Source organism: Chinchilla lanigera, unplaced genomic scaffold (genome assembly GCF_000276665.1).
Source record: "Chinchilla lanigera isolate Chin_1 unplaced genomic scaffold, ChiLan1.0 scaffold00032, whole genome shotgun sequence".
Lineage (NCBI taxonomy): Eukaryota > Metazoa > Chordata > Mammalia > Rodentia > Chinchillidae > Chinchilla > Chinchilla lanigera.
The window spans coordinates 6,424,480-6,451,979 of record NW_004955433.1 but is presented as its reverse complement, the minus strand read 5'-3'; the positions used below and the strand labels follow the sequence as shown (position 1 = coordinate 6,451,979).

The window sequence follows — 27,500 nt, the reverse complement described above, 5'->3', positions numbered from 1 at the left end:
GAGTTATATCTGGTGTTTAGAAATTTGAGGCTGGAGGATTGCCACAAGTTTGAGGCCAGTATTATTAAGTTAAAATCCTAGGATAGACATCCAAATGGGAGTTCTGCAGCCTGTTCTTGTAAAATAGCATTGAAACATAGCTCTATGCTCATTTGTTTACAGGTTGTGCGCTGCTGTGGCAGAACTGAGAAGTTGAGACAGACTCGGACAGCTAAAATACTGTGGCTCTTTGTAGAAAGTTTTTTGACAACTGGTCTGTATCAGTGGAAAAGAAGTACTGTAGTTGTTAGGCTGGGGTTTTATTTTGTGTTACATTATGTAATACTATGCTTATTTTATGTAAACCTGTATCAAAAATTAACTGGGTTTAAAACTGATGGAATTAGAAGAAATGGGTGTGGTGTGGCTGATGTTTAAATGTTTACAAGTCCCATGATTTGGTAAGTTGAATGCATAGAAATTGACAGTCATATTGGTGTATTCAGATTTGTTTGGCTTCAGTAATTTTTTATTTAAATTTTGGAGATTCTCATTATAAAAGGAACATAGAAAAAAAGCCATTCTTAATCTGGTTTATATATCATTTTGTTTTCATATATCTAAATTGTATTTGCATTCTTACTCTGATCCCTTTAAGATACTCTCTCTTGGCCTAGATAAGTAGTTTTCCTACCACTGGGTACTAATTTATCTTGAGACTAACAGTTTAAATTTTGCCATTTGTGCAAATTCATTTGGTAATTATCAGCTTTATCTTTTTGATTTCCATATTTTAGTCTGAAATGGTTGCCCTTAAATAATTGTAGCTGGGCTTTACCATTACTCTGGGGGTCCTCTGCCTCAGTACTTTCTTGGTTTGCTATAGGTCTGGATCAGTATAGCAGATCTCATACTTCTGAGGCCTTCTTGTCTTCTGTATTCATACTGGGTTATCAGGCTGGCTGGATGGAGAAAGATTTGGTGAGGAAATACGATGTTACTTTGAATCTTGACTTTATGTATGAAGTCATTACTCAGAAAAATCATGATTTTTTACTATTGTTAGTGCTTTTAAATTTCATGAGTGTCTCGGGTTTATTTTATCCATTGTGTGGAGTACTTAGTGGATCTTACATTTTGTAAACGCTTCTCCGTCCACCATCCTGATCTTAGTTGCCTGAAATTCTTGTTACTAGGCATAAGCCTTAGGCATTTTTTGTTCTATTTCCATTGCAGTCTCTTGTGCAGTTCCTATAGTTTAATCTTTGAACCTTTAAAAAAGATATAAAGGATCACTTACCTCTTAAATTCTAAGATGCCCCCAATCTGTTGCAAATACTGTATCTTCATTACCTCTAAAGGTTATTCACGATTAATGTACACAGTCTTGTTGCACTGGCTTATGTAAATTTTTAAAACCAGATTTGGTGATTCTAAGTTCATATTTAGTGTGGAACGTTTAAAACTAATTGGATGTTGTGAATGTATGTTGAGGTGGGAGAAGAATTTGTGAACCTTGGATTCTCTGCTGTGTGGTCTGTGATTAATTTTTTTAATTTTTTTGAGGAACACCTAGCTAATCTTTCTCTTTTCTAGTTGGTCAAGGTCATGAGGGGCCTGCGACGTAAATCCCAGCCTGCCACTGTTTTCCTTTCGCAGGGAAAAGGCTGAGGGATATTAACTCGGTTCAGAGAACGCTTTCAACTGCTTCCGGTTTCTCTCCAGGTTGTGGAGTTAGTTGTCTGGCAGTACAGAGGATCTGGAGCTCTAACTTAGATGCTTAGACTGAAGCAGTGTTTCTGCTGGTAGGCTACTAGTTCTTCAGCCTTCACTGGGGTTCTGTGTGATTTTTCTGAGATGTCTTCGGTGCTGACAGTATATTTTAGCTTCTAAAATTTTGTTGCTATCTCCTGTTGCTTGTTAGATTTATTACTGTTATTTTTAAAGGTCTCATTTTTTTAAGTTCCTGATTTGTAGTAGCATTTGAGAAGGGTGATGTTGATATGGCCTATTCTGTGTGTGCTTGGTAGTTGTGAAAAGTTTGGGGAGACAGAAGAAGCAGGTACAGTATTAACAGCTCAGCACCCTTATTTAGCGAAGAAAGGTTACAAGCTCTTCTTTGATTTATTATAGCATTAACCTGTACTTAACTGATGTGTTAAGAACCATTGATTTCATTTCAGAGTTTGGTAGTCTTGCAACAACTACTAATTCCACCTTCAAGTAATGAGCATTGTACATCTGCTGTCCTGAATCATATTTTGATACCTTTTGGTTTACTATATGTTTATTACCATCTTGTAACCATAATAACTCTACACTGGGTTGGTAATTTCCTCATTGTATTTGGTTGTGTCTGAGTTACAGTCTCCTTTGCATGTGGAACATCTGTCCAGTGCCAGTTCATGGTAGTCATCTCTAAACATTGTTATCTGGCCTTTACATTCTATAATTAGAAGCTAGTTTAGTTTATATACTTTGCTTCTACTGCTTCCCCTGTGCCCTATTTTGGTACTATCCTGTCAGTACTTTTTGGGTCCTGAAATACCAGGGGTTCTATAAGCCAGGACCAAACCCATTGTTGAGCACAGTATCTGTTGGTCCTGAAATTGTAAGCATTTCTTTGGCTTGGGGTCATTTTAGCTTGCATTGACAAAATAAGTGAATGTGGTGATACATTTTTTTTTTTTAGGGGAGTAGTTTCCTGATAGACCCACCAGTGTGCTAACATTTAAGCATAACTCCAGGCTATTCGCAAAACATGATTTTTTAAAAACTAGTTTTTACCAGGTAGTGAAGGGAATATCTTTATTCAATCCTGACCACACTTAAGCTATTATGATTTAGTGTATTCTTGCCTGAAAATTTCCACAGGTAAAGTGATTCTAGTAAGATAAGTTTTGCAAAGTGAGTCTGTATGCCTTGTTATTAGCTCTCAGTTGCTTAAAATACGGTAAATTAGGAAGAATTGATTATAATGTGATTGGCTTTTCAAAGAACTTTGTAGGGCACCCATATCAGAGTGAGATCAATTGCTAGGGGGTGTGTGTTGCCTGGGATTTTGTTTCACATACCCCAAGTGAAATGTACTAAGGATCGTTGCTTTAAGATGGTGAAAGTAAACATGTTACTTTATAGAGCTTTTTGGCTTCTGGTCTTTCTGTGTAGTGGTAGGGTACATGTTTTGTAAGATTTACATGAAGTATTTTAGTCATGGGTGTTAAAGTCTAGCATGAAAAAAGAATTTAGCATTCTAAAGAGTGTACAGATAACAGCAATAGTGTACCAAGGGGAAGAAGGGGTGGGTGGTAGAGGCTGGGAACATGGTAAGTTGATTTTTGTTGTTTTTATGTTTTCTACAGGGAGTATATTTCCCTTACTATCTTGTCCCAGACTCCCGCTGATTTGACCTCGATCTTACTACATTATGAATTAATAATTAATGGCTCTGAAATTGATTTCATACTGTCTCAAGTTGGGCTGGTTGTTGCTTTACTGTCTTAATGCCTTTTAGAGTCTTGAAAAGGATGGTTGGTTCTGGTCTCTCAAGTGACCTTAGGTCAAGGATGTGGGCCAAGAGGACAGTGTAATTTAGAAAAAGTAGGATAATTGCTAAAAGTTAGTGAATCAGCCCAGTAAACCCTATAAAGGTAGGAAATTTGCAGTGGATGAGTTCTTACAAGGCCATGGAGAAGACCTTGAAAAATTGTGCTAAAAAGGGATTAAGAAGATGCTACAGAAGACCTCAATCCTAAGAACCAGATGTTACAGCAGTCTATATATGTTATTTTAACTTGTGGTGAGAGGAATTCTTTTAAAGCCTTCAGCTAAAATACAGGTAGGCACTAATTCATTAAACAATGACAATAGATGTCATAGGATTATATTTTGGGAAATTTGATGTTGAGACTTCAAGATTAATTTGTACCCATTTTCATTTTGTAATCAGGCTGTATTCTGTTTGCACTATAGAATTTGAAGGCAAGGTTATTTTCCTAGCTTTTAAAATTTTCTCTTAGAAAAATATTGGACGAAACCTAAGAGATGTGTTAATGCCAGTTATCTAAATGTGACATTTAACATGTCATGGAAACTGCTTTGAATAAATACTTTTAAAAAGGAATTACATAATTGCTTTCTGTGTTGTATGGATGGCTTTGGATTACATAGAGATTAATCACCTTTTATAAAACACTGAGACCGTTGAAGTGGAACCCTTATTTCAAAAAATTGGAAGATGGCTCTTTATTACAGTGTAGTTGAGAGAGACAAGGCAGAAAAAATTTTGAGATGCTCAGAAGTTTGCTGTAAATTGCTCCTACAATTATTGATATATAAAGCATGCTACCACAAATTAATCCGTTTTATGTATTAAGATCTGTTAGCATGTCTTTTTAAGTATCTGGTTGACTTGCTCTTAAATTACGTGTTCTCTGTACCACTCCACATTTTCAAGGCATTTTTACCATGCAGATTCCACCAGACCCAAGTGTTTCCATTTCTAGAAGCCTACCTCTAGGTCTTCATATGAAGTTGGTAGTGGGCTTTCATGGGGTTTTAATTTCCACTAAATTTTCTTTTCTGAAAAGTATGTTTAAATTATAATGTAGTGCTTTTGTCTTACAATTAAACTCTTACAGCACTCATGCATTTTTCGCACTGTCTTTTTTTTTTTTTTAACTTTCTTGGGTATCTTAAATCCATAGATCTTGTTTTTAGTTGAGCAACTACCATAATGTTTACACATGACAATTTTAAACAAAGGGCTTCTTTTGGAAGTTAATGTACAATTGGTCACATTGTATTTACAAGTTGAAGAGTCACCGAATCTGGTAGAAGGGCAGTTCTAGCTTTTTACCAGAATGTTCTTGAAGGATCCTAAGAGTAGGAAGATTTTGTATGAGTATTTTCAATTTTTGACCTCAGGTGGTTTTGCTGTCAAGTGTAGTAAGACTATTAAAAGTGCTAACAGGCATTTACTGTTTCATGTAAAATGCTTACAAAGCTTTCAGGAAATGGTAAATTGGATTAGGTATGCAACAGCAACAGTGATGCTAACCAAAGTACTCAGTGTAAATACAGGAAAAGTGTAACTATTACTTCACTAAGTGTTGAGTGTTCCTTTGTGTGTGTTGAGAACTTTTAAAGGAATGAGGGTCACACAGTACTGGCCTGTGAGAGAGGGGTCAGTGTCCCGTTGGGGCATGGGGAAGTGCTCAGGTCTTCTGCTTCCCAACAAATGACCTCTTGTTTAAGATGTGCCTTAGTGTTCCACAAGAGTCAGACCAGTGTTAATGGGTTTTGTTATTTCTAGGTTCTGCCATAACACTGAAGAGATTCTATGGGAGGCCTTGTTCCTAGAGTGGGAATATAAACTTTGAAAAGAAGCGAAAATAATCTACAGATTTGTTGAAATTACAGGAAATCCTATTACAGATTCTCAAAATGTCTTGTTGAATATGTTTTATGGGGTTGTCTAGATGAATGGAGCTGATGTCCTGCTTGGTCATCAGTGGTGCACATTAAGCTTATCAAGCCAGGTAGGTAGCATTAGGGAGGCTGAGGCAGGAAGGTCACTGAGAGTTTGAGGCCCACCTGATCTACATAGTGAGATTCTGTCAAACACAAAACAAGCCCCCAAAACAAGCCTCAGATTTTCCAACTGCAGAATTATGGACAGTAAAGTGATAGGCATGGGACATGCCCTTAGGTAAGTTAGCAGTTCTCAGTAGGTTACACACATAACTTTGAGGCCCCATCCCAGAGTGAAGCAGAAACAAGGGCTGGAGCCACAAAATCTAAATTAAAACCCTTAGGTGATTCTGCTACTGAAGGTTGAAGACTGAAGGTTCACATTTGTTGCTACTGTGTTTAAAGCTGTGGAAGTTATGACTGAAACAGTACAGATGGAAAGTGCTGGTAAGTGCTGGACAGGTAATACAAAGGAGTGCAGTGTGTCCAGACTGGGGAGAGGAGAGCCATCAGTCATGGTGGGGTGAGGCCCTTTCTCAAAGCCTGCCTTGGCACTTTTAGAGATTCCCCTACCTTTGCTTCTGGAGATCTGGACTTCCACTTAGGAACCTTTACGAGCTTTAATGAATTGCGTGCTTTCTGGACTCTTTCTTTCTTTCTTTCTTTCTTTCTTTTTTTTTTTTTTTTGTACCAGGGATCAAACTCAGGACCTTGTCCTTGGCAGGCAGGTGCTTGTGCTGCTGAGCTATATTTCCGGCCCTATCTGGGGCTCTGTGGAAAGAGGAGCAAAAGGAGGCATCAAGGTAGGCTGAGATGGTTCTAAGTTACAGGATAGCTGAGAGCATACTGAGTTTGGAAATAAAGTTATACAAGAGGGTATCCAGTAGAGAGCTGGAAAATAGTTGGGTATTGAGGGAACCAAAGGTTGAGCTCTGCTACTGACGTTTGAGTGATTGTGTGGCTCGATTACAAGGCTCAGTCCATCCTATGCACCCTTGCAGCAAAAATTGACTTTATTGAACTCTTACTAGATCAGGAGACTCGGGTTGGTGACAACTTGTTCTCTTTTCTCATTTATAAAATGGAAATACAATAAACCTTCCTCAGGTTGGCTGTAAGGATTAAAAAAGAATCTCCATACTTAATGACAATCTACACATTGTAAGTGCTCAATAAGTTATTAACTGCCTTTATCTGTTGACGTAGTTTCCAATAAAATCCAAATTCCAGCCCACTTATAACCCATGAAATTAATGACTCAAGCCTGTATTGATTATCTTCCTTGAATGTGTCCTCTGCCTTGCAGGGCACCACTTCTATACACGCTGTTGTATTGGATTTTTGTTGCACTTGCCTCTTCAACTAAAATGTAGGTTTTTCTTAGGATTAGCATCATGTCTTATGTATACAAATTCTGTTCTTCAAACAAGTTAGTTTTATCTCTTTGGTACCTTAGAATAGATCCGAATGTTTTAGAACTGGTGCAGAGTATGTATCATTAAGTAATGATAGGCAAATATATAAGTGCATGAAAAGTCTTAAGATTTCCCTTAATTGCTTCTGCCAAGGTAAATTCTGACAATTGTAGCACAAAAATAGGGAAACTTTACTAAACAAATGCTTTCCTTCTGTTCAGCTTTCAATAGCTTATAAATTAAATAATCTTGAAAAGTAAAAACTGTTAAGACTGCATAGGAAAACATTGGGGCAGCTTGCCTGGAACCAGGTGAGGACCTATGGATTAAGCATGCTGCCTAGTGGAGGGGAACTTGAAAAGCTCATTTATTTAGGCTTTGGGGTCTTTCCTAATGTGTAAAATGAGGGGCTAGTTTAGATGATTTTCTTTTTTCTTAAAGACAGTGTATCGCTATTTAGCTAGGCTTGGAATTTGTGATCCTCCGGTGTTAGCCTCCCAAGTGCTGAGACTCCAGGCATGTGACACCACAGCTGGCTTCAGATTAGATGAACTTTAAATTCAGTTTTCCAGCAATAACTATACTACTGCTCACAAGATTATATATATATTTATATACAATAATAAGTTACAGAGATATTAAGGGGCAAACTTTACAGGGCAAACTTTACAGTTCAAAAATGGCAGTAAAATACATGAAAATTTCCTTCTCCCACTCTACTCTTCAAATTCTGTATCTGTCCGCTAAAAACCACCCAAACTGACGGCAAACAGATGGGTGCTGACATGTCTTGTCTGACCTACAAGTAAGGGGTCACACAATGTACTCTAGTTAGACAGGTTTTCTATGGCTATCTACCACAGCCAGTACTTGAATCAATAAAATTAGCTTTCTAGCTGTGTGACCTTAAACTTACCGTTAAATTTGGCTGCAGATTAAAGGTAATTATATGAACAGCCACTGAGCTGTGTGCTTTACATTATACCAAACAGTTCTTACCTCTTAGTGTAACTGTAAAATTCGGTGTACTCATCAGAGTCAATACTCATTCAGCTGCTTTTTTCCCTGGGTGTAAATTTTAGAAACCCCAATGTTTCTAATATTTCAAATTCTTTAGAAATATTTTTGTGACTGGAAAGGTGATTTTATGATTTTTAAGGAGTAACAAGCTTGGCAGCCATCTAAAATGCTGGTATTTTTATCATTACCACAATTAAAGCACGTGAATAGCAATTAGGGTTCCATTTCCCATAAATCACTAACTTTGCTTTCTTCAATACTGGAGATGGAACTAAGGTGTTCTACCATTGAGCTATATCCCCTGGCCTTTATTTTTTATTTTAAGTTTTGAGACAGGGTCTCACCTTGCTAAGTTGCCCAGGCTAGCTTTGAACTTGAAATCCATCTGTTTTAGGCTCCTGAGTAGCTGAGATTACAGATATGTGCCACCACACCTGTCATTAAATAATTTTAAAAACTGACTTCAGACCACAAGTTCCTATTTGGGAAACAGAACTCATGATAGATACCTTGTTAGTAACTAAGTGCCACAGAAAGTTGGATGCTGTAATTATTAGAAATCTTCGTTACTGGATGAGGTGTATTAAAAATGACAAAACAATAAAGATAAGTAAAATAGAGTACCTGTGATTTACAGAAATGATGAGGCTTAGTATGTTTTGGATCCTTTTACAAAGGTATGCCTCCATATAAAACCCAATAGTTTGAATTTTCATTTCAAATGAAACAATATGTAGAAGAGGTGAATGTGTATTTCTAGACTCTACTTATAAAATTCTCGTGTTTGTATGAATATTTTAAGTTCAAAGTAATTTCTTGTTAAGGGGGATGGTTGTAGGGGTTTAATCAATGACGTTAATGGCATCACATTTTCCTATTAATAGTTAACACAAATAACATTTACTGTGTGGAAGACATGCCCATAACTATTCAATACCTCTGAGCCTTTACAGGTGCAGGAATGGGTACAGGCTAAGAGAGACAGATGGTCTGGCAGAGCTGAGAGTGGAACTTCATCTTAGAAAGAAGAAGTGAGGCTGGGGAAGTAACAGAGCAATGGCAAAGAACAAATGATATGAAAGAAATGGAAAAGGTACAGAGACAAGAGTCAAGGGATGAAAAAATACTTCTAATTTCCTTTTACTCCAATCCTCTACCACTAGGAAATGACTTCCTGATTGTTGACTACAGAACTCTATAATCACATGTAATAATTTATTGGCAACTGTTGGGGATGGAGGAGGGTTAAGGTAGTATTACATTTGTACTTAAAAGAATGATAATAATTGAAAGGAGAATTGTCATGGTGATAATTACAATCTTTGTGAAGTATTTCCACCATATCCTCCTAGCAATCTCTGTTGTTTTTTGGAATTCTTTGTCCTGAAATAAAAACACACACAAATTTAATGTTTTCTTTCCATTCTGGACTAATGGACACTCTCTCATACTTGAGGGAACTATCTGAATTGAGAGATTTAGTTTGATTTTGACCAACTCCAAAGAAGTCTTTATAGGAATAAACAGTTTTTATAAAAAGATGCAGCAGGGGGCCAGATACCTGTGTCCAGCTGCACTTTTGTTACTTTTGTGGTCGTGAACATGTTACTAATTCTTTGAGCACCAGTTGCCTCATCTTCACTTTGTTCCTGATTTTACATGAAGACCAGTTTCTTAAAATCCCACTTATAATTGCCATCACATTCTCATTCTAAACACACTACTCTTTTGGATCTTTACATTCTAGACAAATAACAAAATTCACATAATGTTAGATAAGAAATAAACACTGTGCAGAAAAATAAGCTCTATATGGAAGAATTTCCAGCATGGGACAGTTCCTGGCACAGCAGGTATCCAGTGACAAAAGATTGCTGAGTGGATAGATAGGCAAAGCTATAACATGAGGCAAAAAGATCCTCCACGCCATGCCCCAGACTGTGAGGGCCAAATGAGACAGTGAGCAGAGTGCATCTGAGCCACCAGAGAACCAGGCGCTTAGTGTGATGACTGATACTTTTCATGAGTAATGAGATAATGGATTTTGTTGAGTGTTTTATGATATAAAGAAGTTTCTTATCTTAACCTAGTTAACTGTAAATAAATAGCTCACTTTTGTTAACTTTCAAAAAATGTTGAAATAATTCAGAGAGCACTGGGAGAAGGAAAGAAGACCATGTAAAATTGTAAATCCTTTATATTCAAAATCTATTCTGTATCATCTATCTGCTTGCTTCCCACATAGCCATGATATCAATAAATCACTTGTTCCTTGTATGGACTTTTGTGTCTGTCATCTGTAGAGGAAAATGGAAACCAAATGCAAACTGTTTGAAATATTTTTCAATTACCTTTCTTCATTTATCAGATCAGCTTCTTTCAGATTATATGATGAGCAGAGTCAGTGTTCATGGTTAGAATGCACCAGTTCAGAGACGGCCTTGCAATTCTTGTGTATGACAAGTCATGGGAGCCCAGGTTAATATACCCAAAACCCTGGCAGTGATCCCCAAGGATCTGGCACGTGGATGCTAGGTACCTGGCGTGCTTTTCAGGGATGTTAGAATTACTGAGTTCTTCCAATATAGGTGCTATATAAAAGGCATATATCTTTGTATAATAACATACATGGCTCAAAATAATCTTACAAATATTAATGTTGAAGACAATGGGGTTCCGAGAGGGTTAAATTATTTGTGTAAGGTTACATAACTAGTAAGTTGTGGAGCTGGGGTTCAAATATGAATTGTATGATTGTACACTGCTTGGTTAGAATATTTTAAGGTATCAGTTGACTTTATCTTCTCTTAGACGGTTTGCTTTACTTTTTATTAATAGACAGTTTGAAAAGTCAGAACTCGGGGCTGGGGATTTAGCTCAGCGGCAAAGCGCCTGCCTGGCAAGTGCAAGGTCGTGAGCTCGGTTCCTGGTACCAGAAAAAAAAAAAAAAAAAAAAAAGAAAAGTCAGAACTCTAAGACTTAAGAGTAAGAAGTGTGTACTCCTTCCTGCCCTGAAGGTATTTCTCAGAATTAATGACTTTCAGGGTTTTTGTTCATTGGGCATGTTGTGTCTGATGCTGAATCCCTGTAACTTAAAAGGAAGAGTGGTTCACAACGAGGGGTCTACTTTTGCCCTCTAGCAGACATATGGCAATATTTGGAGGTTTTGGATTGTCGTAACTGGAGGGAGTGCTACCAGCGTTGAGTGGAGAGAAGCTAGAGATGCTGCTAAAATCCTCCAGTGTGCAGGACAGACCTCCACAACAGATGCCCCATCCAAGATATTCTGAGGCCCAGACCTGACCTAGAACCTCTGCCATACAGGGGGTATTATGGTTTACCTAAAACTCCATGTATTCATAGTAGGGCTTTTTGAAGGAGTTTGGATCTTGGGGTGCTATCTCATCAGTGGCCTAGAGCTCAATGCGCTGCTGGGGTAGGGCCTGGTTAGAGAGGGGTGAACCGCTGGAATGGTGTATTGTCCATGGCTCCTCCCTTCTCTCCCTGCTTTCTGCTTGCTGCGAGATGCGCAGCTTTCCTCTGCCCTCTTCCATCCATGCTGTTTCTGACTTTGAGCCAGCTGACTGTGGACTGAAACCGTGAGCCAAAATAACCCTCTGCTTAACCATGCGTGTCAGGTGCTACGTCCCAATAGCCAGAAAGCAGCTGATACAAGGGTTCTACAAATACTTGTTGAGTGAATCACATTCTGCTCTTTATTTTCTCTTGGAGTTTGTTTTCCTCCGCATTTCTTTTTTTTATTTTTTATTTTATTTTATTTTATTTCATTTTTTTGCAGTACCAGGGATCAAACTCACAACCTTGCACTTGCCAGGCAGGCGCTTATGCCACTGAGTTATACCCCCAGCCCTCCTCCACATTTCTAGAAAATATATATTTCCTGATTTTCCTGTTTCCAACCATGGAAAATAATTTATCTCATAGCCCTCTGGGCTTCCTTTCCCAAACTCACTTCCTTTTCTTTCTTTCTTGTTAGATCAAAACCTGGTAAATATTTGCTCAGTCACAGAGTATCCTGACTTTAGTGTCTAACTTTCTGGTTTCTTTAATGCTAATAATAGGTCTATTATTAATTTGCCTTTTTTTTTTTTTTCCTAGTACCAGGAATCGAACTCACGACCTTGTGCTTGCCAGGCAGGCGCTCTGCCACTGAGCTATATCCCTGGCCCAGTATTAATTTGATAATTAATATTTTGGCTTCTCTAAACCTGGCTATATATGTTATAATTAATATTAAAATGCTATATTAACATCATGTAATATATTATGGATATTATAAATGTTTTAATTAATACTATTTAAAATGCTTTCATTTGTTCTTTTTTTAACTTTTGGTTTTGGGTTTTGAGACAGGATCTTGCTATGTAATTCAGGCTGACTTTGAACTCACTATGTAACCCAGACTGGCCTCAAAATTACAGCAATCCTCCTGTGTGTTAGCCTCCTGAGTGCTGGGATTACAGGCATGTACCACCACCCCCCACTCATTTGTTAGTGTTTAACCTACCTACTATTAATTCATTCTCAAACTCCTCAAAGGAGCTATGTGGTGGATTGACAACTGGTAATCAACTTATAACAGCTGAACTGAGTAAGCGTGGTGCTGGGTGTGGGAAGCCCACTTGAGGATTGTTGCCGTCAGCATAAGAGGCAGAACTGGATAAAAAGAGGCTGTTGGGAGCTGATAGAAGCCATTGGATGCTGTTAGAAGCTGTAAGGAGCTGTTCATTTTCTTGGAGGAGCTTGTCATGCTAGATTTCCTGATGAACCTGACCATCCTCTTCATCAAAGGAAGTGAGGAGCTTACTATTGCTGACAATGGCTTTGGTTCACTTTTGGGAAGCTCTGGTCCTCACTTTGAGCATTGCTTCCTGGCTCTGGAGGGGAAGATGGTGCACTGCTCAGTCTAATGGAGAACCTTGGCACACTGGCTTTCATGATGAGAATTCGGTTTTCCTCATCATTGGAGGAGCTTGGGACCTCACTGTTGCTGAGGATGGCTGTGGTACTTTTTGGAGGAGCTCTAGTTCTTACTTTGAGTGTTGCTTCCTCACTCCAGTTCATATCCCTCAGCATGCTAGCACACATCCTTCATCCCACTAGCATAGATTTTCTAGCTTCCACCACTGAACTTTGGGCCTTCCCAGTACAGATCCATGAAATAGGCCTGCATGAGATGTTGTCATGGGCACTAGGCCTCCAGCTGGACTCATGGGAGGCATTATGGACTCTAGGTCTTCAGCTGAACTCACGCAGGTCATTACTGTGGGATCCAGGCCCTCAGCTGGATTCTTTGGTCTTTAATGTGTGGACAGATTTCCTGTACTCTTTGTATATGATTCTTTGGGTGACTATCATTAAATAATCTTATAAAATAGGTGTTCTGTATTATATTGTTCCTCTTGCAAAAACCCCAAAACCAACACAAGCTACCATCACCCCTCCTATGTTGGATTCTTTTGCTTTGTCTGGAAGAAATCCCTAACAGCTTTTTAACCTTCTTCAATCAGGTTTGGTTGGTTGCTATTTTGCTGTATAATTTTGATTATTAAATCTTAGTTCATCCGTCTCCTGAGGATACCCCTCTCTTATGTTGGGTCTTTTTGTTTTATCAGTTTCATATCTTTCTCTTTCTTGATTTTTTCCCTCTTGTTGGTGGAAGATGTCTGCCAGCAAATTCCTTAGGAAGGGAGTTTGTTTCTGTGGATATCTTTTCTTTAAAATTAAGTTTATTTGTACATTTTAGGTATACATAATGATCACATTCATCACAGGGAATTTGTACCCATACATGATATATCTTGATTCTTTTTTTCCTCTATTTCTCTACCCTCCATTCAACCCCTCCTCCCCTCCTTATTTACAAAAGTTTTGTTTCCAGTTTTTCTCTTTTTTTCCATCAGTTTTTTTTATTTCTTTCTTTTCTCCTCCTCCTTCCTGAGTTATCCTTCTCATTTGAACATTTTCTTCCTATTTAACAATATCTATTACACATTGTTTATTTATTTTTTTGATTTTTTGGTTTTTTTTTTCTGGTACCGGGAATCAAACTCATGACCTTGCACTTGCCAGGCAGGTGCTGTGCTGCTGAGCTAAATCCTCAGCCCCTCTATTATATATTTTGGTCCTTATTTTACACTCAGTTTCTGACACCACAGAAACAATGTGATATGTACATATGTGTGTCTGATTTATTTCATTTGAGTAGTCTCAAGGTGCATCCATTTACTTAGAAAATTTCAAGTTTATCCTTCTTTACAGCTGAGTAGTACTCTATTGCATAAAAAAACTGTATCTTTGCCCATTTATCAGTTGATGGACAGTCTGTTTCCAAGATTTAGCTATTACATTGTAGGTTTCTTTTCTTTGTGGGGGGGTTTCCGGTACCAGGAATCGAACTCAGGACCTTGTGCTTGCCAGGCAGGTGCTGTGCCGCTGAGCTAAACTCCCAGTCCCCTGAGTTAGCTATCACAAACTGAGCTACTATAAACATGAGTGTGCATATATCACTGGGGTATGATGCTTTTAATTCTTTTGGGAAGATACCAAGGTGGAGAATGACTGGGTCAAATGGAATCTCTAGTCCTAGTTTTTTGAGGAATCTCCACACTTATTTTCACTGTGGTTGCACGAGTCTATACTCCACCAACAGTGGGGAATTGTTCATTTTCCCCCACGTCCCTGCTAGCATTTGTTATTGGTTGATTTCTTGATAACAGCCATTCTTTCTGCAGTGAGATAGAATCTCAGCATTGTTTTAATTTGCATCTCTCACATGATCAGTAATGTTGAACATCTTTTCATATATTTATTTGCTGTTTCTACTTCTTTATCTGAGAAGTGTGTATTCATTATAGATGCCCACTTTTGGATTGGGTCTTTCAATTTGGAGTGTCTGATGTTTTTTCAGCTCTTTGTATATTCTAGATATTAGTCTTTTGTCTGAGGAACAGCTGGCAAAATTTTTCTCCCACACTGTGGGTTGTCTCTTTACTCTTTTTCTCCTGCTAGGAAAAAGTTTTTTTTTTTTTTAATAAGATGAGATCCAAGTTGTTGATTCTTTGTGATACTTCATGTGCATTTGTGATACTTCCTGTGCATTTGTGCAGGGATTTTGTTCACAAAATCTTTGCCTCCACCAATGTCTTCAAGAGTTCTACCTATTCTCTCTTCCAGCCAATTTAGTGTTTCTGTTTTAATATTTAGATCTCTGATCCATTTTGATTTTAGTTTAGTGCATGGTAAAAGATATGGGTCTAGTTTTAATCTTCAGCATGTGGAAAGCCAGTTTTACCAGAACCATTTATTAAAGAGGCTTTCTTCCAGTGAAGGTGTTTGGCTTCTTTGTCAAAGATAAAAGAGGCTGAGTGTGTCTGGAGTTGTTTCTGCATCTTCTAATCTTTTCCATTGATCCTCGGGTCTGTTTTTCTGCCAGTACCATGCTGTTTTTTTTTGTTTGTTTGTTTGTTTTTTGTTTTTTTTTTTTAAATTTTAAATTACAGTATCTCTGTAGTATACCTTCATGTCAGGGGTTGTGATGCCCCCACCTTGCATCCTCACAGGTTGAGTAGAGGCAAAAGAAGGAGGAGTAAAACAAATATGCTTTATAATTACTTGAGTGTTGGCATCTCTGGGGCAGGCTATCTATTGTTTGTCTTGTTGTGGTGTTGATGATCTCTTGATTCAGATATGGCGAGACAATCCTTGCTCAGTTGTTTGAAATTCAGCCTTGGTTGTCAGGAGAATAAGGAGGGGTCTTTCTCATGCTAGTCTGACTATTTTTTCCTATGATTTAATCAGCAGATAGTCACCTGGTCAGTTCAGGTGAACTGGAAAGTCAATGGGTGGTATCTGGGATAGAAGTCCTCTTTGACTAAGAGAAGAGAGGTACAGGATAAACCAAGCACATAATTTCAGGAGCATAACACTGAGTCTAGCAGCTCCACTATTTTCTACTGTAAATTTTACTTTAGCATAACAGTAGCCAGCTGTGTGTCTCAGTACAGCTGTGAAGGATACAGGAAGCAATGTATGTGTTTATATACTTAGTGTGATGAATGACAAGATGTGTGCATGTGTGCAAAAGTGGTAAAATGGAATTTTTACCCATATTGTGTGTCATGTAACTGGTTTTGCATATGTTTACCTGAGCATCACAGGGAGTCCAATAGACCCACACCACTCTAGGATTTGTTGAAAAAATTTTCTTTTGATTTTTCTGGTGGAAGTAGCCCAGTTCAATAAAGTGGCATGTGAACAACCAGATTTACAAGCTTTGGAGGAGGTTCAAAGTGAAGCATCAGAGTACTCATACATAGATGGTGAAGATGATCCATTATGGTTAAATAACATGATTTCATAACAGAAGGGTTTATGGGTGGATGATGATGATGATGATGATGATGATGATGATGACGATGACGATGACTGTGATGTTGGCCATGTGAGCCAAAGCTCCTGTGACAATGAAATTAAGCAAGAATTGACTGACACAGACACAGGGCATGAAGACCTCCTTGAATCAGATGTTGAAGAAAACAGAATTGTGAGTACGTTATTTCATTCGCTGAAATCTTGCAAAACAGTCAAGTAACTAAATAGAATAATTAATGTTAGAACTAGGTCCGAAAATATAGCAAGGGTCTTGGCAGATGTGAAGTGTATAGGATAGAATTCCAGTGCTGCTGTTCAGTGTTGGAAATTTTAATAGACAAAATGCTACACGATTATGTGAAACACACAAAAGCAGAAATGCAAGTAAAACGTTCTGTGTAAACTAATAGCCATGTCCAAAAATGTATTTATTATGACACCTCACTAGTTACACTTAAAGCATTCATAGGTCTGCTGCAGTTAAGCAAGAATTTCTCATGATAATCATAGGAATATAAAAGACTTATGGAAAAGTATTGGATCAAAATATGGCATAAATATTTATGTCCTTGTAAATGTTCTTTCCATTTAGACATTTATCCTGGAACTTTGCCATCAGGTCCTTATTCATATAGTAATAAGCTGAATATTGTAAACAGACTTGTTGTTTCCATCTCACAAACTAATTGGAATGTGGCATTTGACAGTTGGTTTACCAGTTTTCAGTTGATGTTACATTTGCTAACAGAGCACAAGTTGACCAGTACAGGAAATGTACACAGGAACAAAGCAAAAATTCCAAATGACATGTTGCAATTTCAAAAGTATTTTATAGTACAATCTTTGGATTTCTGAAAGATACAACATCGGCCTCACATATGGCAAAGAAAAACAAACTAGTACTGCTGATGCCAACATTTAAACTTGATGAGGAAATATTGTTAGGGAAACCTCAACAAAATGGAAGCCTGAGATGGAAATTTTCTACAACAAATAGAATGGTAGAGTAGATGTTCTTGATGAGTTATGCAGCATCTATGATGCCACTTGAAACATAAGGTTTTAGCTTATGGTTGTGTTTTACTTGATCCTAAACATGTGTGACATAAATAGTTGGATAGTTTACAAAGAAAATAACAAGTGAAAAATGTCATGGAGAAACTGTCTTAGAGGGTTGGGACTGGAGTTAATAAGAGATCATTTACAGCAGAAGAAAAACAAAGTGTTTCTGCCCAGGGGGAGGACAAAAAAATATTGTGGAGCACACTGGAGAGCTGACAGGTGAATAGGCAGGCACAGCATCACAAAGACATACTCTAACAACAGGAAGACAAAAAAGATGTCAACTGCTTTATAAGAAAGGGCAGGGAAACAAAACATACATGCAATCAGTGTAGCAACAATTGTGTATGCAACATGCAGTTGTCATATGTAAAGACTGCCCTGCGTGTGATAGTTGAAGCAAAGATTATTTCTATGATAGACTTTTGCGTTTACATTGTAGTTCACATAGATTTTTATTTTTTGATGTTATCTTTTAGGTTTTGTAAGCAAGTAAATGGCTGATATATAAACGTTGATGTCTATTCTAAGCACTCATTACATATTTGATATTTTATTGGCATTTTATTTCTCTACTAAGTGCATATTGTACAATATAGTGGGAAGCTATTGACAAAATGGGAAGAGAGGTCACAAGACTGCTAAGCAGGAAAATAAAGCTAAGCACATTGCTGTCAGTGTGAGATGTGTGCATGGAACATGCAGTTGTCATGTGTGAAGACTGCATTGGGTATGATAGTCGAGGCAAAGATTATTTCTGTAGAACAGAGTTCTACTGGTATTTTCATTGTAGTTTGTATAGGAATTTATTTCTGATGTTATCTTTTAGGCTTTGTAAGCAAGTATACAGCTGATATGAAAATGTTGCTGTCTATTCTAGGCACTCATTACATATTTGATATTTTACTGATATTTTATTTTCCTGCTAAGGAAGCTACTGATAAAACAGGAAGAGAGGTGACAAGACTGCCACATAGGAAAGGAAAGTAAAGCACATGTGCTGTCAGTGTAATGGAGTCATGTGCACGGAGGACGCAGTTGTCATGTGCGAAGACTCCCTTGGGTGTGACAGTTTAAACAAAGTTTATTTCTGTGGTAGAGTTCTATTGGTATTTTCATTGTAGTTCATATAGGAATTTATTTCTGATGTTATCTTTTAGGTTTTGTAAGCAAGTACACAGGTGATGTAAAAATATTGATGTTTACTCTAAACCCACAATACATATTAAGAATTTAATTATTTTATTTTATTGATATTTTATGTTCATGTTAACTACACAGTGTATAATGTAATAAGAACTTCCTGACAAAACACCAAAACCAGTGACATGTCATGTATGTCCTACAAAAAGGCCAGGAAAGCAAAACACATGTGCTGTCAGTGTAAGCGATAGGTGTGGATGGAATGTGGTGTCATCTGTGCAGACTGCCTTAGATGTGATAACTGAAGTAAAGATTTTTTTGTAGAGTGCTATTGAAATTTTCAGAGTAATAAGAATTTATGTTGTTCTTTTAGACTTTGTACACCAAAAAAATTCAAAATTGGAAAATTTTGATCCTTTTTAATAAACACAATAAATATTAAAAATGCAACAGTTTATTTTTGTGATATTTTCCTAAGCACTCATTTTTAACATAATAAAACTCATAAAATTAAAAGTAATAATTTGTCATTAGAAATGGTGTAATGAATAAACGCAGGTCTGACAGACCCATGTTTCTGCACCTTGATGACATTAGTGTTCTGCTCCATAGAAAGATTCTGCGCTGCATCAGAGATCAGATTATGTAGGCTTCTTATTGAAGCCCAGTGCCAGCATGGTGGCACACATCTGTAATCTCAACACTCAGGAGGCTGAGGCAAGAGGATCACTTGAGGCCCCTCCCCTACATAGGGAGTTCAAGGCTAACCTGGACTATATAGCATGACTGTGTATTAAAAAAAAAAAAAAATCAACAAGTCTCGTGTTCTCAAGGTAGTTGCAAGTAAAAAAAAAGTTAGGAATGAGAAAATCAAACAGACCAGGGTGTAGGACCAGCTAAAATAATTGTGTGAGTTTAAGCTGCGGTATGGAAGTTTGGGGACAGTTTTTATACACTGACAGATTTAGTCTTTTGAGGCAACAATGATAAAACTGTACCACTGAATCCAACAGCACATATAAACATTTACTGTGCAATTCATCACCTAGCAGATTAAGAGAAAAACTGTCATTTCATTGTAGAAAAAGCATTGGTTTGATTTGATCAATTTTCATGGTAAAATTTCTTAGCAAGTGAACAGAAATAGGAACTTTTATAAACTCGTAAAAGGGTACCTATCAAAATCTGAACATAGGATTTATACATAGGTGGGAACATTAGAAATAATCATTTTTAATTAGGAACAAAATAAATATTTTAATTATTACCATTTCTATTCAGTATTTTACTAATACAGTTGTCCTAGCTAATAGAGTAAGACAGGAAAATATAAAAGAATATGTATGTGCATGTATATGTAGATATACATGCAGGCATGTACATGTACCTGCTTCTAATTGGAGTAGACTCAATTCTCCATATTTAGAGGTAAAAAATAGTAACATGTCAACAGATCCAATTTTCTTTAATTTTTTATTGTTAGTACAGTTTTGCTATATATAGTGATTACATTCATTGTGGGGAGTTGATACATGTACATAATATATCTAGATTCTTTTTCCCCCTTCCCTTCTATTTCCTTTTTTAGAAGTTTTTTTTTTTTTTTTTTAGGCAGATTTATTTATATCGATGGGCACTGATCAGGATCATTCCCAAAATAGCAGGCCCTGATCTCTGGTGTTCTAGGGCTTATATGAGATAAGCCAGCAGGAAGTACAGAGGCAGAATGGGGATTGGTTTATACATAGTGACCAGCTATGCATCATGGTGACCAGCCATCTCTAAGAGACAGAAGCAACTGGAACTGGAACAGGAACTTTTGCATGGGCAAATAAGAAACTGAAGTATACCAATTGGGGAGGCATTTTCTGTTACATTTCCCCCCTCTTTTCGTTTTTCCGGCAAATCTTTGCTGGGCAGATTACATGTGATCTTCTGAGACAAGGCCCAAGTAGAAGCAATAACATTAGGGTTGTCAGTGATCCTAGGATGGGCCCTAGCCAAGGTCTTATTACAGAGTTTTTTTCCTAAGTTGCTTTTAGAAGTTTTTTTTTTTTTCTTTTGCCCACATCAGATTCACTTGTCTATGTTATAAATCCTTATCAAGTTAATTATCAAACAGATTAACAACCAGACTAACAGGCCAAAAACTATATAAAACACATATAACAGTTACACTAAATCAAAGTAACTTCTAGATACACTGTCCATGTTAGTATATGGACAATAATAACTGCTTTTTTATATAATAAAAAAATTTTTTAAAAACAACTATAGTAACTTTTTTGTAATAAAAACTACTTTTCTCTCTTTTTTTCCTATTGCCTGTGTTTTATTTTGCACTTTATTTATATACTAGATTTCTTATATGAGAGAAATCATGCAATATTTAAGCTTGTGTATCTGATTTACTTCACTTAACATTATGGTCTCATGGAGCACTCATTTTCTTGCAGATGAGTCAAGTTTGTCTTTCTTTATAGCAGGGTAGTACACCATTGTGCACAAATACCACATTTTCTTTATCCATTCTTCTGTTGATGGACATATATGCTGCTTCCAACATTTAGCTAATATGAATTGTGCTGCTGTAAACACAGATGTGCACAAATCAGTGTAATATGCTTCTTCTTTCAAGAAGATACTTAGAAGGGAAATGGTTGGCTTAGAATTTTGAGTTCCAATTTTTTTGACGACTCTCCACACTGATTTCCATAGTGGTGATACCAGTTTATACCCTCACCAAGAACACAGAGGGGTTCCTTTTCCCCCATTCCCTGTCCAGCACTTATTGTTTAATTTCTCGATAATAATAACCATTCTTTTTGGAGTGAGGTGGAATCTTAGTATTTTAATTTGCATTTCTTGAATGGCCAGAAATGTTGAACATTTCTTTCCATTTATTTAGTGGTCATTTGTATTTCTTCATCTGAGAAATCTCTATTCATTTTTGATGACCAGTTTTGGATTGGGTCTTTAAATTTGGGAGGTCTAATTTTTTGAATTCTTTGTATATACCAGATTTTAGTCCTTTGTCCAAAGAGTAGCTGGAAAAAAATTTCCATTCTATAGGTTGTCTCTTCATTCTGTTGGTGATTTTCTGTGCTGTCCATAAGATTTTAAATTTTATGTGATCTCATTTGTTGATTCTTGGTATTATGTCTTATGCAACCAGGGTTCTGTTCAGAAAGTCTCTGCCTACAACTATGTCTTCAAGGGTTTTACCAATTTTGTCTCTCAGAAGATTGTTTCTATTCTAATGTTTAGATCTTTGACACATGTTGATTTTAGGTTAGTGTCTGGTGAAGAAATACGTGTTTAGGTTCAATCTTTGACGTGGGGATAGTCAGTTTTCCCAGCAACACTTGTTAAAGAGGCTACCATTCCTCCAGCAAAAGTATTTGGCCGATTTGTCAAAGAAAAGGTAGCTGAGCATGCCCAGAATTGTTTCTACAGCTTCTATTCTATTCCATTATTCTACATGTCTGTTTGCTAAGACTATGCTGCTTTTATTGCTGTTGATTTGTAGTATAAATTGAAGTCTATGATTGTGATGCCTCCTTGTTGCCCAGAATTGCTTTTGCTATTCTAGGTCTCTATTGGTTCCATATGAATTTTAGGATTACTTTGTCTAGTTCTACGAGATAAAGTTCTATGGTATTTTGATTTGGATTGGATTAAATCTGTGTAAGAGTTTTGGATGTATGGCTGTTGCAGCTATATTGGTTCTGCCTACCCAGGAACAGGGGATAGCTTTCCATTTTCTGATATTCTCTTCCATCTCCTTTTTCAGTGTACTGTAGACTTCACTGCAGAGGTCTTTCACTCCTTTGATTAGATTATTTCCTAAGTATTTCATTTTTCTTGATGCTACTGTGAAAGTTATTGTTTTCCTAATTTCTCTCAATGAGTTTATTGGTGGGGTATAGGAATGCTATCAAGTTTTGAATTTTGACTTTATATTCATCTGTGCTACTGAATTTGTTCATGAATTCTAGGAATCTTTCTCAGGGTCTTCTATGGAGAGGACCATGTCATTTGCAAATGATCATAATTTAACTTCTTCCTTTCCTTTACATATCCCCTTTACTTCTTTCTCTTGTCTAATTACACATTTCAAGAACTATATTGAACAGAACTGATGATAGTGGACATCTTTGCCTTGTTCCTGATTTTAGAGGGAAAGTTTGCCATTTCTCTTCACCTAGTATGATGTTGGCTATAGGTTTGTCATAGATGGCTTTTATAAGATTGAGCTAATGATCTATTTTCTTCAGTGTTCTTTTTTTATTTTAAAGAGTACAAGAAGGATAACAAAGTAATAGGGGGGTTTACCGAATTACAGACAAAGTGATAGGAAATTATCAATGGTTGTTGTTTTACATATTGTTATCTACAAGATAGTTTCTTAGGAAAACAAACACAAATATAGTGAGCTACAGACAAAAGTGGTAGGTTATTATCAATGGGTGTTGTACTATACTTTGCTATCTTCAAAGTGGTTTCTAAAGAAAATAAATAGAGCTATACATGAGTGACCTATTGAATATTCATTGACTATTCTCAATGGTTGTTGTTGAAAACACATAGTAATAAACATAAATCCATTTAAGAAATAGCATAGGAACAATACAAACATTACAGAGTTATGGACAGATTAGGAAAATATCAATGGCAGCTGTAATATATGGTGGTATCTTCAAAGTGGTTTCTCAGGAAGACAGAGATACACAAGAAAGACCTAACAAGTAGTTACTTGTTACTAAGGATTGTGAAAAATAGCGTATTACCTTCTCACCAGCAACTCTTTTTACTGGGGTATGATGGCTGGAGGGAAGGCCAGGATTGAAAAGAAGGACCGAGAGACTTGCACCTGTGTCTAGCAACAGGCTGTTTTCTTTTCTCTCTATAGTCATGATTACCCGGGGCTCCTCCACGGAGATGACAGTCTGGCCAGAGGGAGAAGGCCCTCTCATTCCTGTTATGCCCAAGGCCCCCTCATTCCTGTTAGACTAACTGGTAGGATGGGTCTGAGCTCTGGGGCCTCCACTTCAGAGGGCAGACCAATCTCCAGTGGTCACCTTTGCATTCAGGGCATGGCCCAGGGGACTTCTTAGGGCAGTTCCCTTTGAGGTAGCATGGCTTTTAACAGTGGTAGCAGATGAATGTAGTTGTCAAGTTCTTCTTGGCACCCTGAGAATCAGACTTAGTGTCTGTTTCTCTTGGTGTTGCAGCAAAAGCAGCTGCTTTTTCTCATTCTCTTTGTTTTCTCTCCTTGGCCTCCTCCTTGTCATGGCTATAGAATACTGAGGAGGCAATTCTTACTAACATCTCAAGTGAGCCATCTGGGGCAAAAGCCATTTTTTGTAGCTTTTTCTCTCCAGCCTCCCAGCGCATTGGGACCCCACAACCACTTAGTGTCCTCTCCCCAACCATCAGCACAGGCAGCAGGAATCTCGGTGCAGATCTCTCCGGAGCTCCACGTGCTCCTCCACCGCAGCCTGTACTGTCAGGTGAAGAATGGCTTCCAGGGGATCTCCCCAGGTATTGCACAAAGTCCTTCTGTTTCCAGCTTCGGAATGGCTCTTATGACCCCAGTCAACTACAGCTCTGAGTCTTCGGGTGTAGTCTGTATTCATGTGTACTCCAAGTCCTTGTTCAGCAGCTGTTCCTCTGCTGACTCTGGACCTTTCTGGTTCTCAATGGCAGGAGCAAGAGCAACCCGTTGTGTGGCATGTATTCCCAGGGGTTTCTTCATGTTGGGATGATTCACCCATGTCCCTGAGCGGGCCTCCACGGCCGGCGCATGGCTAGCCAATTGTGTCATTGCTTCTCTGTGGCATGAAAGTTCTCAACTGCATGGCAGCGGCCAGCCTGAGGCCTGGTGCAGGCTGGCATGCCCCACTGCATGGCTTCCCGGACGCCGGTTGCCTGCATCCCATGCGCCTGTGCAGCTGTGGTCCAGACCAAAGGCTGGAGCTCCCCACCACCCTTCAGGGCTTTTATAATGAATTGATGTTGGATTTGATCAAATGTTATTTCTTCATCTATTGAGATAACTGTGTGATTTTGTCCTTGCTTTGGTTTATGTGGTGTATTACATTTATTGATTTGTGTATGTTGAGCCATCCCTGTATCCTTGGAATGAATCTTACTTGGTCATGGTGTATGATTTTTCTGATGATTTTCCCCATTGTCTTTGCCAGTAACTTGTTGAGGATTTCTACATCAGTGTTCATTAAACAGATTGGCCTATAGTTCTCTTATTTGGTTAGGTTCTCTTCCGGGAATCAGGGAAATGCTTGCTTCCAGGAATGACTTTGGGAGTACTTTTAATTTCATTAAAGAGTTTGAGGAATATTGGTGTTAGATGTTCTCTAAAGTTCTTATAGAATTCAGCAGTGAATCTGTCAGGACCTGGGATTTTCTTAGTTGGTAGTTTTTTCTTTCTTTTTATTATATCTTCAACTTCATTGAATGATATTGGATTATTCAGGATTTTTACATCTTTTTGGTTCAGCTTTGGTAGTTCACATGTATCTAGGAATCTATCAATTTCTTCTGAATTTTCCATTTTATTAGAGTAAAGTTCTCGAAGTATTTAGCAATGGTATTCTGGATTTTGACAGAATCTGTTGTGTTTTCATCTTCTTAACTTTTTTGTTTTGATACCAGGAATTGAACTCAGGATCTTGCACTTGCCAGGCAGGCGCTATGCCACAGAGATATATCCCTGGCAACTTTTGACTACATGGATTTCGGTCTTTTCTTCATTTTCATATGGTTGTCTAAGGGTTTGTTTATTTTGTTGATTCTTTCAAAGAACCAACTCTGATTCATTGATTCTTTGTGTTGTTTTTTAGTTTCATTTTCATTAACTTTCACTCTGATCTTTATAATTTCTTTCCTTGTACCAGCTTTGAATTTGGATTTTTCCATTTTTCTAGGACCTTGAGATTCATGATTAAGTTATTTATTTGAGCTTCCTGTGTTTCTGATGTAGGAACTCACTGCTGTAAACTTCCCTCTTAAAATTGCTTTCAGAGGCTCAGTGTAGTGATGCATGCCTGTAATCCCAGCATTCAGGAGGCTGAGACAGGAGGATCTCTGCAAGTTTGAGGTAAACTTTGGCTACAATGTGAGTTCAAGGTCAGACTGAACTGCACAGTGAGATCCTGTCTTAAGAAAAAAGGCTACTTTCATTGTGTCTCACAGGTTATAGTTCAATGTCCTCCTGGTATTATTATTTGATTGTAGGAACTAATTTTTTCCTTAGTTTCATCCATGACCCATTGATTATTCAAGAGCATTGTTTAATTTCCATGTATTTGCATAGTTTCTGTGATTTCTTTTGCCACTGACTTCTAGTTTCACTTCACCATGATCTAATAATATGCATGGGATAATTTACATCTACTTAGGCATGTGTTATGGACTAGTATGTGGTCTCTTTTGGAAGAGATTCATGTGCTTCTGAGAGAATGTATATTCCCTTGTTGGATGGAACACTGTATATCTAGTAAGTCCATTTGAACTTTTGGTTCAACTCTGACATTTTTGTTGTTTTTTTTTGTCTAGTTAATCTTCCATTTGTGACAGTTGGGTATTGAGGTCCCCCACTACAATTGTATTGATGTGTTTATGATTTTTCATATTCATTAGTGTTTGTTTCATGAAGTTGGGTGTGCCAGTATTTGGTGGGTGTATGTTTATAATTGTTATTTCTTGGTGTTGAATTTTCCCATAACCAATATATAGTGATCTTCTTTGTCTCTTCTGATTATTTTTGGCTTGAAATCCACTTTGTCTGAAATTAGGATAGCTGCTCCTACTTTTTTGGGGGATTCTGTTGAATGGAATATTGTTTCCATTCTTTGATTTTTCTAATCTGTGAGTTTCTTTTTGAGTTAAATATTCTTGTGTACTGCATATGGATGAATTTTGTTTCCTGATCCATTTCCTCATGTGTGTCTTTTGACTGGGGAACGGAAATGATTTACATTGAGAGTTATTAGTGAAAGATACTGACTTATTCCTGTCATTGCCTTATTTTCCTGGTGCTGATTTCCTTTTTTTTGCCCTTTTGCTTAGCTGCTCATCCCACCAGGTGTACTCATTCTTTCAGACTTACTGGCATTGTTGCCTTCGTTGTCTCCTTCTAGGATATCCTTGAGAATTTTTTTGTAATCCTGATATGGTGCTCATAAGTCTCTTGAGATGCTCTTTGTGATGGAAATATTTTATTTCTGCATAAATTTTGAAGGCAAGTTTTGCAGGACACACAAGTCTAGGTTAGAAATTGTTATCTTTCAGGGCTTGAAACATTTACTGCAAGCCCTGCTGGCCTTCAAGTTCTGTGTGGACAAATCTACTGTAATTCTAATTGGTTTACATTCATATGTCATTTGTTGCTTTCCTCTTCACAGCTTTGAAGATTTTTGTACATGTGATGAACTTTTATTACTTTGAGTATCTGATGCAATGAGGTTCTCTTTTCGTTGTGGATATTTGGGGCCCTATGTGCCTCACTTACCTATATGTTTATTTCTTTCCCTATGTTTTGGGAGCAAGCTGCCATTTTTTGTGTGAATAGGTTTTTTATGCCATTTGTGTTGTCTTCTGATTTTCCACTTATTCCAGTTACTCTTAGATTAGTCTTCTTTGCATCACCTAGCAGCTGTTGGATCCATTTTTCACGTTTGCTTGTTTTTAAGGTGTCTTTGAGTAGCTGGTCTTTGAAGGTATCATTGTGTCCTAGTTCTGAAAGTTTGCCCTCACACAGGTGACTTCTGCTGCCCATACTTTCAATGTAATGTTTAATCTGGATTTCCTATTGAAACCCTTTCATGGATTGTAATTCTTTACTAAACTGGAGATTCATGCTTTATATCATTTTGTTTAGCTCAGTTAGCTTTTCATTAGTGTCTTCTGATAGTTCCTGGACCACATTTGTTATTATTTCTACTATGTGTTTAGTTTTCTGTGTTTCTGCTGAGTACCTCTTTGATCTGTTTT

General features: G+C 37.5%; 1 protein-coding gene across 4 annotated transcripts in view; it reads right to left on the bottom strand.

Annotated features, from left to right (window-relative positions):
- Positions 1-8,279: 8,279 nt before the first annotated feature.
- LOC102028566 (vesicle-associated membrane protein 714-like) overlaps positions 8,280-27,500 on the bottom strand; it is a 55,069-nt gene continuing 35,848 nt past the window's right edge. For all 4 annotated transcript variants that reach the window (XM_005388224.2, XM_005388226.2, XM_005388227.2 and 1 more), the window contains exon 6: positions 8,280-9,269. In XM_005388224.2, the coding sequence (XP_005388281.1) occupies positions 9,132-9,269 (138 nt within the window). In that variant the 3' untranslated portion in view covers positions 8,280-9,131. The remainder of the gene's footprint in view (positions 9,270-27,500) is intronic.